Genomic DNA, 16,644 nt, shown 5'->3' with positions numbered 1-16,644 from the left:
AATCTAGTCCAATATTCATGACATGGCAATTGTTGGGCAATGCATTTTTCTAAAACCTCCCAGCATTTACATCCAACAAGGTAGATTCTGGTCTAATGTTCACAAATGTTGCTATGCCGCCCTCTGTTGGCACACCCCATCATATCTCTGCAATAATAATCATTGTAGCTGGGGGTCTGGGTATCTCAGCGAGTATTGGCGCTGACTATCACCCCTTGAGTAGCAAGTTTGAATCCAGGGTGTGCTGAGTGACTCCAGTCAGGTCTCCTAAGCAACCAAATTGGGCCGGTTGCTAGGGAGGGTAGAGTCACATGGGGTAACCTCCTCGTGGTGGTGATTAGTGGTTCTCTCAATGGGGCGTGTGGTGAGTTGTGTGTGGATCGTGGAGAGTAGCATGAGCCTCCACATGCTGTGAGTCTCCGCGGTGTCATGCACAACAAGTCACATGATAAGATGCGTGGATTGACGCTCTCAGACGCGGAGGCAACTGAGACTCGTCCTCCACCACCCGGATTGAGGTGAGTAACAGCGCCACCACGAGGACCTCCTAAGTACTGGGAATTGGGCGTTCCAAAATTGGGGATAAAATAAAACAAATAATCCTTGTAGCTTCATGTCTGACATTAGTTCTGACTTTTATTAAATGTTTTTCATAAAAGTGACATTGTGTAATTTCTGCACCACTTGCAGCACGAAATGGAATCATAAAAAATGTCTGCTTACCCTAAAAACTCCCCTTCTTCCATTGCATTTGAAACAGATCTGACCATTAGTTGAGCAAACGTTGCTATGTCTGACTGCTAAAACAAACAGGGGTGCAATTCCAGGGCAACGTCGTAACTCAACTAACCTCTGAGTGCGATACATCATTGTAAAAACCAAGTAGCTACTCGCGACTGTTTCCCGAAACCATAATAACTATGTCGCAAATCAATGCATCTGTTGGTCGAAACCACAATGTCATTAATGATGTTACGCAGAGGGTGGAGTAATAACTTCTGTGTCATGAAGAACAGCTATTGTCGAAGTTTAAATATACCATCATGAATGCTGACAAGCAAAACGTCTGGCATAATAGGCCTTTCGCTTAAAACACTGCCAACTAACAAAAAATGATGCTTTTAATCAGCTGTAGTTCCAATAGATGCAGTTCCAGCTGAATGCTTGTTGGAACAATGGTTTAGGTTAACACTAAAGCGTTGAACTATGTTATAGTTTGGCTAACAATGCTTGAAATTCAACCCAGAGCATTGCTGGAAGTGTTGCTCTGCCACTGTGTTTACACTTTTTCGGGAATGCAACCAATGAATGATTTACTTATAATTAAGATAGGATAGAAGACTATCATTTAACATCTAATAAACATTCAGCCAGAGGACATTTCCAGTTAATAAGAGTAACAATGATGAAACTGCAGGCATGAAAAACATTATTTGTATAAGTTATTTGTGGTGTCAGGAGAACACAAATCAACCAAAGTACCTTTGCATATTTTAGACAGGGAATCAATATTAACAGACTATATAAAAAAACAACAAACAAATAAATAAATCAGGTCCGTTAGGATTTTAAGGTATCCAGGATTTCTTCACGATGGAAATGAACTTACACAATAAACGCCCTCTAAAAAAGCAACAGTCCCATGAAGGAGTCTGATGGATGCATCCACATGTGGAGTCCACATAGTGCTGTTTCATGATTGACAATGTTGAAGACACTGGAGTTTAAGGGCATAAGACACAATCTATTGGTGATTTAAACATGTTAGAAATGTGTTGCCCTTTTAAAAAAGTATCTTCTCTACATGGAGTCAGTTCTTGTTATTTATTGAATGGGAACGTCCATTGTTATTTGATATATACAGGTGTATATATATATATATATATATATATATATATATATATATATATATATATATATAAGTGGCAATGGCTTCTGGGTGTTCTCTGTGCAATTGTGGACATTCATACTGTGCAAAAATATGTCCATTGCTTTGCAACTTGGACTCAAATTGATATTTACAAATGCTATGCACAGTTATCCATGGTGACATTCCTTGTGCCTGAATAATATGGCTGGTGAATCCGAGATTAAATCAAACATAGTCAGTTGTTGTGTTGCAGGCTTTAAAGGGTAAATCCTTAGTGAGATAAACCCACTTGATTGCATGAAAGAAATCTGCCATGTAAACACTGCAGATAAAGTTTGTCACTTCCCCTTTGAGTGCTTCATGAATTGCACGTGGAACTGAACTAATCAACAATGTGGAGAAGAGTGTCATGGCAACAAGAACACTGGATGGAACATCGGAATGTTCGAGAATTCTTTTGAATTCGTATTTTGTAGTTCTAGAACGTCTTTCTGGATTGTCAGCATATAAATCCAGTTTTAAGGAAGACAAGGGTCGGTGTCATTGCAACAAGGGTTGACCAGTAAGTTGACCCTTTAAGGATGTTCCCGCTAGGTTGCAGTACTGTTGATATCAAGTTGACGATCTGACTTGCAATATCCAACTGCATCAAGCGACGGATCATGTGAGCGTCACCGTCATCACTTCTACTGGTGGATGCTGCATTACGTCTCATCACATCGCCAACAGTGTCCGTCGCTTATCTCAGCTCAAACTGCCGACTCTCTTTGAAAATGAATGACTTCAGGTCGCTTTTTTGCTGCAAATCGTTGTTGGTGCAGTTTCAAGTTCATGCTGAACCTCTTTTGATGCACTAAGAATCAAATATCCGTTCAGAATCATCCTGCTTATCCGGGTTTTCTCAAAATGTCTTCCCTCAACATTGGGGAAAAGATAACAAAATGCTGAAATTCTGAGCAATGTCGAAACCATCTAGTATTCACTTGGTTTCATTGGAAACAATGTAACCAGTGAGGTAAACAAACAAGGATCAGATTCTGCCCTCTGCTGGACTGAAGAGATTCTGCAAATAAAATCCAGTTGATGAAATCCATTCAGGGTCAAAGGTCAAGCAGCAGTCTCAATGTCAGAGCAGCATTAAATCTTTCCCCACTAAAGTAACGGGTGCAGTTCGAGAAATGCTTCTCTGATCCAAACTCCGTCTTTCAGTTTTCCCATTCAGTTTTATTTTATTATTATTTTTCCAAGTAAATGTCCTTTAATCCCAATGTCCATTAGGGTCCTTTTTGAAAACAAATATGTACATGTTTGTGTGTGAGGGGAGCAAGAACTCTGGAAAGAGCCAAATCCCCAACATTAGTTCTGAATATCTGAGTTTTTAAGGACACCTGTATACGCGCGTCTTGGTTCTGTGATGACTGAATATTGTTTGGTACTGTATATGTACATATGAGTAGCAAATATGTGCCTGTATCAGCAGAAAGCTTCGTCGTCTTGGAAGTGGGTCCTCTGCAGAACCTTCACATGACGTTCATAAATCTTAAGGGCGGGACCAAGCCTGATTGACAGGCCTGTCAGCACATCATTCCTCTGCATTAGGAGGAGGGACTTCCCATCGATTTCCTGTCAGGAACAAAGATTCTGTCAAGGCTAGTGATGTACATCAGCCCCCAATTCACAAAACAGTTGCGCCACTTTTGCACGTTGCATTTCAGCGCAAAACCTGCCTCTTAATCACTAAGTTAAATGTGACTTTTAGACCGTCAGACCATCAGCAGACTGATGCACCTGTTGACTTGCATTGTACGGACAAACAGAGCTGAAATGTGCTGATAAAAATCTGCACTTCAGTTCTGCTGAAGAAGGAAAGTCACAAACATCTGGGATGACTTAAATTGTTAGTTCACCCAAAAATGAAAATGATCCTATAATTGACTCACCCTCAAGCCATCCTAGGGGTTATATATGACTTAATCAACATTATGCTACGAATGCTTAACTTGTATTGAACCCGGAATAAGTTAAAGGACTCTTTAAGACTCCTTGTGATTTTTGTTTAAATACATGTGTTTGGGAACGCTGGTCTTTAAACATATTAAATTCAAAAGATCACGATCACTGATTCAGACCATCAATGTCCAGAGGTGCCTAACATAGACTAACAGTATCCTTCTGTCTTTAAGTCCAGTAAAGAAACCTCTTAAGTCCTCAAGTCGGATATAAATGTAGTTCACCTGTGTTCTGAAGGCGAGGGCTTGCTCCGGGAATCCAGCTGTGGTGAAATAGCTGGCCACATCTGCTACTGTCCAGTCAACCGGGTTCAAACCGTTTGACTCCAACTTCACAAAACCACCTCTGAAACGGTACAGAACACTGAATTAACACAATCCATCTGTGCTTTCTACACAAAACAACTCAAAGTCTGCAAGTCTGTCTCTTATTTCGTCACAGTCCATTGCACACGCATGTTGAAAAGCAGAACATCACGACTCGTCTCATGGTTTTGAATTTCTCGCACTACGATGAAAGAAATAGGGAAACCAAACACAGCCCTTTCTCACTCACTCTTTGTTGTTTGTATTGTACTCACATTCCTCCATTCATCCCTCGTTCCTCGGCTGCTCCTGGAGAGGCAGAGGGAGTCAGCAGACATGACGACACTTCCATCTTACCTCCTGAACCTGCTGAAAACAGCACGCACACAGAATAACACAACAAACACTATATCAAGACAACAGCACACAGCTGTATAGAAGCATCGCAAACGGTTGCTTGCCGAGTTACCAGCAACTCACGACTTAAACTAATGTAAAGCTACTCTATTTAACAAGTAGTTACCTAAACTACAAGTTACTAACAAAAAGTATATTTTAAATTATAAAACAATATTTTGCTTCAAAAAATGAAGGCGATGTCCCTTTAAGGCCGCGTGGGGCGAGAGTGAATCAGTGAATCGTTTATGTAATCTAGTTAATTTACACAACACATCCCAATTAACTGACTCAATATAATTCATTGGAGTTCCCAATAGAGGCCTGGAAAGTCCCGACAGGTGTGTTTGCGGGCAGGAAGAAATGAATGTGTGTGTCGGACGCGGGAGAACTAAATTAATTGCGGAAAATGTAAATATCTAGACAAAGTAATAATTACTCTTACGGGAGCCGGACCGAACAAATTGCATAGACCTATACCTGTGGGCGGGACAAAACGTGAATGTTGCAGACGGGTGCGGGACAAAATGTGACATACTTTTAGCGGGAGCGGGTGCGAGCCAAGTAAACCAGAGATCTCCATATGGAGACGGAATCTCCAAAAGAGGGCTGGGTAATTCCCAAAGGGGGCGTCGCCTTCACTCACGGTTATGGTTAGGTTAAGGGTTTATGCAGCTATATCCTTCTCGCGGGCATGGGACAGAAAAATCCATCCCACACAGACCCTTTTAGACACTAAATATAAGCGATTCACTTGATTCAGCATGATTTGGATTCCCCAGTGCCACATATAAGTGAAATAAGATGGTTCAGGTGAGCACGTTGGATTACTCCCTCGGGTCTACTGCTGTGCGCGCAATATAATGTCACAATTGTAGCGTTTTGTGATGCTACAGTGATACTCGTTGGAAACTGTAGCTTGTTACCGGAAAAGCTCCACTGTTGTGAAAACTGCTAAAAACTACTCTCACACTACTTAAAAATAATCTACATTAGTAGCATCGCAAGTTTTAGTTATTTATATAAACAGAAGGTTACACACAGAGACAATTTATACTAATGTCCAAGAACATCTCCAAGTGTCCAAAAGCCTCTCCAAGCAAATAAAACATAATTGTGCATAAGACCTAATTACACAACAATGACTAAAGGTATGCACTCTCTCCAGTGCATGCACGCATGAGTAACAAGATTTCATTCAGTTTCATTCTGTGTCATTTGAGTCATCATTGAGTCTGATGCATGTACCTGGCACCATCTCCTGGTGGTCATGTGTAATTACAGTGAAGGATCCTCTCTGCCCATATTTGGATGACTTTTACCTCTGGTTGCAAGCGATCTGAATCCTAATACGATTGGATTAGCGTCCATGACGCTGGACAAAGCACTACATTATTTGATGAAGTCATTTGATCCAGGAAAGCTAATGTGTTTTTAGCCAGATGTGCTAGATGTGTTTGTGCAAATTGTGCTTCGTATGGATTATGTAGTTATCTATGAATTACGTGGGCTCGTGTGTGGGCTCGTTATTAAGATAATCACCTCCTCTAAGTAATGCTATGTGATATTGTATGTTCTGTTTATTTTTCGTAGAGTTATAAGCAAAAACGTGGCTTATAAGCTACAACTGTTTGCATGTAGCATGCATCTCAAACACACTTTTACTCGCTATAATTTTATCATTGAATAAAATAAATACGCTGGTTGTGTTTTACTCTGTTAGACTATGTTAGAACCTCTTTTTATTGTGCGCCAAATGAAAATCACAGTCGGATCAGAAAAATACGTTGCTCAAGTACTCATAGATGCGAGTGCTTGGCCAACACATTGCCAACACAGTTGAACATGCTAATCATGCATTCTTGTGTTACTGTGGTGATAACAAACCTCAGTACTCAAGGGGGCGATAGAGTTATCTTCAAACATCTGTGCCATTAAACTGGATTTGTTACTATTCTGGTAAGTTGCTGTGAATATACTGACTTTAACTTACTTGCTCAGCAATATTCATCGTTGATCCGCCATTAGTGTAAATAACTTAATAGAGCTAACTCACCGTAGAGGTGGACAGTTCGCACTCATGTGGCAACGTTGAGAATGCAAATCATTTTGGAATGCAACAATGCACAAAATCAAGCTTACATAACTAGAAGCATCTGCGTTCACATACTTCATGGAAAGACTCTATAACCTGACCCAGACAAATGTTGTATATCGAAAGAGGAGAGGGTCAAGCACTGAACCCATGCAATTGTGATAAGAACTTACAGTTTGTTACAGGTATTGACAGTGGAGACTTTACGGGCTCTGACATCACAATCACCTGATCCTTAATGAAAAAAAAAAGAGAGATGTACTCATTACTCAACCCATTAAAACTATTTTAGAGGTTAAGTGTGTCATTTCTGTGCCACTAGCGGCACCAAACAGATTTGCATGAATACTGATTGCTTCCGAACAGTTTGCGCACACACACACAAACCACCCTGCCTCTCATGGTCCTCCGTCTCGATCTAAAGACCCCGTTTCCACCTGGTGTTGCATTTTGGGTGATCCGATCACATGTGGTCAGCCCTAAATTCAGGTCTACACGGGGTCGGATCACAAAAACCACATATGAACGTGGTCAAAAGTGCATGTGAGTGCATCACATGTGAGGTGTAAATCTGTCCTGCATGCGGCCCAGCAGCAGTGAAGCGCCACCCCTCGCCTGTCAATCAACCGCTGCGCTAAAACAAGAGTTTAAAGTTAGCCATTTACAGGCGGCTTTAAAAGGAAATAATTGTTGATGACACAGATGACAAGTACGAACACCTGAAGCTCCTTTAACGCATTCTAAAAACATGCTAGCATCATGCTATTACATGCTTTAAACACCTAGCGAAGTGATAAAACATACTAGCATTATTCTAGCAACACCTAGCGAAGTACTAAAACATGCTAAAACATACTAGCATCATGCTAACACATGATAGCAACACCTAACGAAGTGCTAAAACATACTAGCATTATTCTAGCAACACCTAGCGAAGTACTAAAACATGCTAAAACATACTAGCATCATGCTAACACATGATAGCAACACCTAACGAAGTGCTAAAACATACTAGCAACATGCTAACCCATGCTAGCAACACCTAGCAAAGTGCTAAAACATTCTAAAAACATGTTAGCATCGTACTAACGTGCGCTAATAACACCTAACCTAAATATCAACAACATTTAGGAGAAAGTCTTTTCTGACATTGTTGCACTTTAATATCATGCAGTAACACACCGACATAGTGATTGATGCATGTCGTCATGAAACAGAGACCCTCCCCTCCAAATCTGAACACTAGTGGTCACAGGAGATGGATTTAAGCGACCAGCGATGTGTCCCACCTCACCACATGTGATCGGATCACCCAAGACGCATCGTAATACCAGGTGTTAACGTCAAGCCATTGGTTTAGCCAGAAGTTCACTTGTCCTACAATGTTAAAAGCACCATAGAGCCACAGTGTTTGCACTCTTCAGGAAGTAAACCTAGGAATTTCTTACATATAGTTGTCTCTACACATTACACTTAGACAGGAGAATAAAATACACACTTCACCTTTAAGGTTCATAGTAAACTTTCTGTCATTACCTCCGTGCTGGGATTGAGCTGATCCGGTGTAACTGCACTGTTCTCAGTGCCAGTATCCTCAGACTCTACAGACATTGTCTGCTCTGAAAGAGAGCGATGAAGAGAGAGAAGCTTTAATGCCATCATTTTCATAACATTTCTGGGATGTAGACAAATGCCACACATCTAGAGTATGTATTCCAACACACACACACACATAAAGGTTCCTAAAAGATCTGGTTGGTTTGGCTAAACGATAAACTTTGTTTTTCCACGTTCAGGGTACTCTTTGCACTCGGTCGAGCGTTCAGCTTTTCAAAGTACACTCTTGACCGCGAGGGAATACAAATGCGTAAGGCGCGTATGCACACTACGGCTGCTTAGTGAGACTCTTTTAGTACAGTCAAGGGTGGGCGTATACGCAATGATCCACACAGACGAGGACTGTCTGCGTGTCGAGAAAATCTGCAGATGATAAAAAAGTTCTTAACATTGAAAACAGTTTAGATATCTCAGCGAGTATTGCCGCTGACTATCACCGCTGTAGTCGTGAGTTCAAATTTAGGGTGTGCTGAGTGACTCCAGCCAGGTCTCCTTAGCAACCAAATTGGCCCGGTGGCTAGGGAGGGTAGAGTCACATGGGGTAACCTCCTCGTGGTGGTGATTAGCGGTTCTCTCAATGGGGCGTGTGGTGAGTGGATCGTGGAGAGTAGCATGAGCCTCCACATGCTGTGAGTCTCCGCGGTGTCATGCACAACAAGTCACGTGATCAGATGCACCGATTGACGGTCTCAGAAGCGGAGGCAACTGGGACTTGTCCTCCGCCACCTGGATTAAGGCGAGTAACCGCGCCACCACGAGGACCTACTAAGTAGTGGGAATTGGGCATTCCATATTGGGAGATACACATTTTTTATGGATTATTAAGGCCAATTCGCACTGCCCCAACAAATGCCAACATCCAACAGTTTTGCCGTATCAGTGTGTTCACCCTGTTAGCGTTCGTTGGCGACTGTTTTCACCACCTCAACATGTTCAATCAGCTGTTGTCAGGTCTTGGGATGTTTGAGCAATCTGGTATGATTTTTCCAACAGACTAGGACGTCATCAGACTTCAGCACGAACCGTTGCCATGACAATGAGGCAAGTGTCCCTTTCAACTCATAGAATAGAATCAATCACCATTAATACAATTTTAGAACTTATTAAACCTTTCCGTAACATGATATGTTAGCGATGGGTTCAGCAGTTTGAGTGGATGACACTCACAAATAGGCAAAGATCGCTAGGGCAGACATTTCACTCAAATCACATAGAAAATGCAAACACCGAACTTCCAAATATCCCCACATTTTATGGACATAATCACATGTGTAAACAAAAGTTTCCTACATTATTTTAGATATAATAAATCATGCATGTCTTGTCAGACATCTTAAAAGGCGAACAATGACACGCAAGTTTGTTGGATCAGTGTGAACTAGCCTTTACGTAAAGAGATATTAAGACATATTAATCACAGTCAAAATGTTATAGCAGTAATGACATGTAAATAGCAACACTGCCATTGTGTTTGTGACTTGGAGATCCTCAATACATTCACATGTGCTCGATTTTTGGCTACATCAACTGTACATAAGCACACGCTTTTCTTTATTTTAATTCATACTTATTCCCAGCATAATTGTTACAGTCTCATGTTTCGACTGAGTTCTGATCAGGAGATCCATAACTGCTTCTATTATGAAACAGCCAGACACTGCAAGTACCTTCATTTCCACCCACGTCAACTTCCTGCAGTAAGGCGCATTGGTTTGACAACTCCAGCGAAGACTGGGATTTCCCCTCAGACGTCATCGGTGAGTTGATGCCACTCTCATTCTCAACCTCCATGTCAGTTGAGATGGGGTCAGTGCACGCTTCGACACTCTTCTCGGGAGCATCCTCGTCTAAGCCTGTTAAATGGTCCTCTGTTCCATCCTCCTCACTCCTTGTCTCAATTCGTTCTTCCTCCTTCACCTCATCCTGCAAACAGGAATGGAGACACTCTTGGCAATCCATTTTTAAAAAGGCTCTAAAGGAATATTCCGGGTTCGATACGAGTTAAGCTCAACTGACAGCATTTGTGGAATAATGATGATTACCAAATAATGTATTGTGACGCGTCAAATGCATATCTCTACACCGGAATATTGTAGAAACTTCCTGTTTGGCTCGTTTGACTCAGTCTCTTGCTAGCAACACCTAGCAAAGTGCTAAAACATGTTAAAAACATGCTAACATAATGCTAGCAACACCTAGTGAAGTGCCAAAACATGCTAAAAACATGCTAGCAACACCTAGCAAAGTGCTAAAACATGTTAAAAACATGCTAACATCATGCTACCAATGCCTAGTGAAGTGCTAAAACATGCTAAAAACATGTTAGCAACACCTAGTGAAGTGCTACAACATGTTAAAACATGCTAACATCATGCTAGCAACACCTAGTGAAGTGCTAAAACATTCTAAATGCATGCTAGCATCATGCTATTACATGCTTTAAAAACCAAGCGAAGTGATAAAACAAACTAGCATTATTCTAGCAACACCTAGCAAAGTACTAAAACATGCTAAGACATACTAGCATCATGCTAACACATTTTAGCAACACCTAGCAAAGTACTAAAACATGCTAAAACATACTAACATCATGCTAACACATGTTAGCAACACCTAGCCAAGTGTTAAAACATTCTAAAAACACACTAGCATCATACTAATGTGTTAACAACAACTAACGAAGTGCTAAAACAAACTAGCAACATGCTAACCCATGTTAGCAACACCTAGCAAAGTGCTAAAACATTCTAAAAACATGCTACCATCGTACTAAAGTGTGCTAACAACACCTAACGAAGTGCTAAAACACACTAGCAACATGTTAACCCATTTTAGAAACACCTAGCAATGTGTTAAAACATTCTAAAAACATGCTAGCAACACCTAGCAAAGTGCTAAAGCATGCTAAAACATACTAGCATCATGCTAACACATGTTAGCAACACCTAGCAAAGTACTAAAACATTCTAAAATATGCTAGTATCGTACTGGAGTGGTGGTGGCATAGTGGCTAAAGCACAGGGCTGTTAATCAGAAGGTCACAGGTTCTAACCCCACGGCCACCACCATTGTGTCCTAGCATCATGAGCAAGGCACTTAACTCCAGGTTGCTCTGGGGGGGAAAAGTGTCTGATACGTAAATGTACTAACATGTGCTAACAACACCTAACGAAGTGCTAAAACATACTAACAATAATTAATATAAGTGCTTTTATAAAATTATGAGCTTCACATTTCTGCCTTTAAACCCTCCAAAAATTGGCCCCATTGACTTCCATTGTAAGTGCCTCAGTTTTTGCTATTTTTAATAAAAGGAGGGATGAGTCAAAATTATGTTTGATGGTAATCAACATTATACCACAATTGCTGTCGAATGAGCTCAGCTTGATCCCAGAATATTCCTTCAAAGGTCTTTAACTAACACCAGCCATTATAAAACATCACTGCTTTATTTTTAGAGTGATTTTAAAAGTATATTCACGATCAGAATCGTTTCAAACGTGACAGAGGTTAAGGTACATCACTGTAGGGAAAACAAATTAATCTTGATGCCGCACCACGGGGAAAAAAGACAGCGGTTACTTTTCGCGCCTTTCAAAACGACCGTTAATTCGACCTCCAACGTCTGCAAGATTTTTTCACCTGGTAGCACGTGCAACCTGTGATGGAACAACACATCTGAAAGGTCTTGCCAGAGATTTCCATTAAAGAACGGCCATGTGCCAAGTCTAGGAGTGTGGGAGAGAGGAAAAAACACAATGATGAACGCACATCACTCTGGAACGGAACTAAGAGGCTTATGAACTGCAAATTTCACATCGCGACTGCTTTTACCTCGTATGACCCAAGTATTGCACAGGGAGTCTAGCCTTCCCTCCCTTTCACATTTTCCGCACTTCTAAAGTACAGACACCGCCTAGTTTAATGTAATAAAGATGCACTGCACTAACAACGTATTCGCGCGCTTGTGTGCATGGAGCAACGGAACGCACGAGTGCGATTTCGCACCTGAAGTGTCGCTGAAGTGAAACGTCACGCGCAACAACAATTGAGTACACGCACAAACACAGATTAAAGACACAGCTTGGATGTTTTGGCGCTTTTTTTTTTTTTTGCATGATAATTTATTTATATGAAGATGCGACGTAACGCCGCGCGCTTTGCCGCGCCGCGCAGGACGTGTCGGAAATACTAAGTTACCTTTCCCGCGAGATGTCTGTCCTGCAGTGCGCTCTTCAGGAGTCGCGCGGACGGCTTGGACGCCCTCGCGGGAAGACTGATGTGGCCGAGGCGGCTCCTGCGGAGGCGACCCATCTCAATCACGCGCTCCAGCACCACTTTGACGCGATTGCGAGTCAGCTTTTCCCCGGGCGTCCCGCTCTGCGTGCTGAGGGAATCGAGGATCTCCTTTAGTCCCAGTGGTGCGTGGCCCCGTCGGTGACTCTCGGACAGACTTCGGACCGCAACAACCAGCCGATCGCCTAGATCAGCGCTGTTCTCGTCCGGAGACCCCCCCTCCGCACCCACCTTGAGTTTGGGTGTTCTCGGAGGCGGACTGTTGTCATCACCGCGCGTCTTTTCTCCGTCGGGCCGTCTGTTCGCACGTGAAGCATCGTGAGTGATTAATCTCTTCTCTTTCGATGCACTTGTTTTAACGGAGCAGTCCGTTGCGCCACAACCATGTGTCGGTAAAACCGTTTCTCCCGTTTCAAGAGTGGAAAGAGAGGTTTGGGGCAGGGGGGCAGGACACGGGCTCACCCCTCTGTCCTCGGACTCGCGGTCGCCGTTGTTGTCATTATTAATATCGGCGTGTTTAGTTTGTTCGCGCACCGACTCGTCGCCGTTGGGCTCCGTTCTCTTGCGGCATTTTCTTTGCACCTTTGCGGCATTTCTGTAAGAAATGGAGCCTTTGTAGCTAACTTTGAGCACAGTTTGCTCCTGGATCAGTTTTTCTAGTTCAGCCCTGGTTTGGTCCGGGTCTGACCCGTGTCTCCTGCGGACCATTCGGCAGATCCTCTCCAGGTCCGGTCGGGCTTTTCTCGAGCGCAGGGAGTCGATGGTTTCCAGGATCCACTGTCGGTATTTAGGCTCCGACATATTGCGGGTTCCGTTGTCTTTGGCCGAGCGCTTCTCTCTCTTGTCTGCGGAAGCCTCGCTCTACGCCTGCGTTTACCCACTATGTGCGCTTAAGGTGGAATCCTCCTCCGCGGCTCTGCGCTGATGCATTGGGCTTATTTAAGGTGGTATTGCGGAGATGTATTTTGCGCACCTTTTCAACGGGCTTTTGTTCACGCTCGCGCTGCAAACCATAACAACAAATGCAACATATTTTTCATATGCGACGTCTATATTCATTTAAACCATATTTATTAGAAATCTCCATATTGATTGGGGTTAAATGATAGGCTATGTGGCTCGTAACAAATTTAACTTGAGTAACTTTAACTAAATAAAATTACTATTAATTTTTATTAATTAAAGTTTGTAAAAAACGACACAATTCTATTATGGAATTTTGTTATGCAATTGAAAAACGTGAATCTTAATAATTGGCTAATTATATATAATGTATGTCTATATGTAGATATAAATACAAAATAATTTTAAGATTTACACATTTCAGTTTCATAACACTATTATATCAAATTGAACTGAGAAATGTTTAACAACATAAAATAACTATTTTTAAGTTTTATTTATTTAATTTGGTTAAAACTGACCATTACATTTGATGCAAGTTTGTTTTGAAATTGAAATACGTAAATATAAAAAAATGCAAAAATATTTGTTTGGAGTGTAGAAAGAGTCCAGTCTTATTTTATAAAGTCTTAAATGTTTTAATGTTGTTAAAATGTAACATATTTGTAATATGCTGTTTATTAATTTAAACAGCATTCTTGATGCCTCTATATGGGGTTAAATGACAGATGGCTTAATAATTCAGAGTAACATGATGCAGTAAGATTTTTGGGTTTTCTCAACAACATTTGAGTAATTGTCCTCAGTAACATTGCTTTGTTTAGTCAATGTGAATTTGTTTGTTCAATAAATGCAAAACTTCTTGTTGAGAGAACTTCTCATTTCTAGTTTAGCCAACTGACAATTCACAATGTGAACTTTCCTTTTGTCACCATTTAAAGTGTTTATATGGAGTTACCTGCTGTCTTTGCCTCTGAAGAGAGAGCTGTGTCTCGTGAGGCATGGCAGTGTTTACATAGTCTGACATAGACACACAATAGACTTCGATCATTAACACACAAACCTCAATAATAACGGTGACAATCATCAAACCTCATTAAGTTAAAAGATGAGCTCCTAACATCACCACACAACTGTTAAAACAAATACCAAAAATAGCATAAAGTCAGCAAACAGCAACAACTTCAACTAAAACACTAACCACATTATTAATTGCATGCTGGGAACTCACACATCAGCAAAACTGTTCAATAAGAAATAGTTCGTCCAGACAACTCTGTTTGACTAGTTGGGACAACATTTGGGGGACTATTTTTGGTCTAATGTGTTTTTATATAGATGCAAAGTAATTTATTGTAACATTTCGGTTTGGGCAAGAAGGAGCGGGGGAGCAGTTCAGGTACTATAGATTTTTAATTAAGCTTCTGCTTCTCAAATAAAATATGGGCTTTCCAGCCACATAAATCAAGCTAAATAGGAGTTTCTAGGACATGGCAATCTTTGCTTTCTCTTTTGTCGTTCTCTTCTGGGTGAGCAGGGCTTGATGATGGGTTTCCTGGATGCTAGCCAGGGCGCGAATGACTTCGCCCTGTGGTGAGGTGTCCATGGCGACCAGACGATCTTCTAATCCCGGGTTTCGGCACCAGTGTAACACGAACATTTATATTTTGAGTTTCTGTGACCCCCGTATATTTTGAGTTTCAAAAACCCCCATAAGCCGAATAAAATTCAATTATATTTTTTTGTTGTATTAAGTTGTATTAATTACATTTAGTAAAATAAATAAATACACAACTCAATTTGATTGGATTTCTTTCAATACATTTTTTTTTTTTAGGCCCAAACAGTAAAGCAGCCCAAATCATGAGGCTCCCTCCACCGTACTTCACTGTTGGGATGTTGTTTTCACGTTGGTATGCGGCGCCCTTTTTATGCCAAACATAGTGCTGCTTCCCAAACATTTCAACCTTAGTTTCATCAGTCCACAAAACATTTTTCCTGTCGTGTTGTGGAGTGTCAAGGTGGTCTTTGTCAAACTTCAGGTGCGCAGCAATGTTTTTATTGGAAAGCAGCGGCTTCCTTCGTGATGTCCTGCCATGAACACACACCCGTTTAATGTTTTCTGTACAGTAGACTCATGAACAGAGATGTTAACCAGTTCCAATGATTCCTTCAAGTCTTTATCTGTCACTCTAGTGTTCATCTATACCTCATTGAGAATTCTGCGCAGTGTCCTTTGAGTCATCTGGACTGGACGGCCACTTCTAGTGAGATTATCTATAGTACTAAATCATCTCCATTTATAGACAGTTTGTCTCACTGTGCACAGATGAATATCTAACGGCCACTTCTAGTGAGAGTACCTATAGTACTAAATCACCTCCATTTATAGACAGTTTGTTTAAATGTGGACAGATGAATATCTAACGGCCACTTCTAGAGAGAGTACCTATAGTACTAAATCATCTCCATTTATAGACAGTTTGTCTAACTGTGGACAGATGAATATCTAACGGCCACTTCTAGTGAGAGTACCTATAGTACTAAATCATCTCCATTTATAGACAGTTTGTTTAAATGTGGACAGATGAATATCTAACGGCCACTTCTAGAGAGAGTACCTATAGTACTAAAACACCTCCATTTATAGACAGTTTGTCTATATGTGGACAGATGAACATCTAAACACTTCCAGATAACTATGTGACCCTTTTCAGCTTTAAGCAAATCAACCATTCTTGATCGAGGTCTTCTGAGATCTCGTGGTCCACGTCAGCAGATGCTTCTTGTAAATGGCAAACTCTAAATTTGTAAGTGCTTTTTGATAAGTCAAAGTAGCTCTAACCCGCACCTCCAATCTCGTTTCATTAACTGGATGCCAGGTTTGCCAACTCCAGACACTTATTTGCATTTATTGTCATCATTAGCCTAGGGGTTCACTTACTTTTTCCAACCTAGACGGAGAATGTTTGAAAGATGTACTCAATATGTACAACACAATAATGTCTGTTATTAGTTTTATAAGCACATTAAGGCATTGAAAGTGTTTTGAATAAATCAACCACAATAAAATCAAAGCAAACATAAAATACTGTAGACCGAATATAAACTGTTAGTTTTACAAGATGCTAAACCACATTTCTGGCAGGGCT

The 16,644-nt window shown here is 41.1% G+C and overlaps 1 protein-coding gene across 2 annotated transcripts; it reads right to left on the bottom strand.

Moving 5' to 3' along the window:
- Positions 1-527: 527 nt before the first annotated feature.
- Positions 528-13,411, bottom strand: LOC127643804 (sterile alpha motif domain-containing protein 1-like). 2 transcript variants are annotated; one of them, XM_052126697.1, is made up of 7 exons: positions 12,494-13,411; positions 9,961-10,216; positions 8,213-8,295; positions 6,850-6,910; positions 4,461-4,554; positions 4,105-4,225; positions 528-3,493 (listed from the first exon to the last, which is right to left on the bottom strand). In XM_052126697.1, exons 1-7 carry the CDS (start codon positions 13,388-13,390, stop codon positions 3,344-3,346), a joined length of 1,662 nt encoding a protein of 553 aa, XP_051982657.1. In that variant the 5' UTR covers positions 13,391-13,411; the 3' UTR covers positions 528-3,343. The 2 variants fall into 2 exon arrangements, with proteins under 2 accessions (XP_051982657.1, XP_051982658.1); XM_052126698.1 differs by having other exon boundaries at positions 4,461-4,551.
- Between the last annotated feature and the right edge of the window lie 3,233 nt (positions 13,412-16,644).

The sequence above is a fragment of the Xyrauchen texanus genome, chromosome 5 (genome assembly GCF_025860055.1).
Source record: "Xyrauchen texanus isolate HMW12.3.18 chromosome 5, RBS_HiC_50CHRs, whole genome shotgun sequence".
Classification (NCBI taxonomy): domain Eukaryota; kingdom Metazoa; phylum Chordata; class Actinopteri; order Cypriniformes; family Catostomidae; genus Xyrauchen; species Xyrauchen texanus.
The sequence above is the reverse complement of the archived record's forward strand: the minus strand, read 5'-3'. Positions and strand labels throughout refer to the sequence as shown.

What these genes read in the sequence shown, in the direction of transcription:
- LOC127643804 (XM_052126697.1), bottom strand. Translation starts at nt 13,390, where the DNA reads ATGTCGGAGCCTAAATACCGACAGTGGATCCTGGAAACCATCGACTCC. An exon ending in ACAGACATCTCGCGGGAAAG is followed by an intron (nt 10,217 to 12,493) that starts GTAACTTAGTAT and finishes TCCTGTTTGCAG; the next exon opens with GATGAGGTGAAGGAGGAAGA. An exon ending in AGCTCAATCCCAGCACGGAG is followed by an intron (nt 6,911 to 8,212) that starts GTAATGACAGAA and finishes TTTTTCATTAAG; the next exon opens with GATCAGGTGATTGTGATGTC.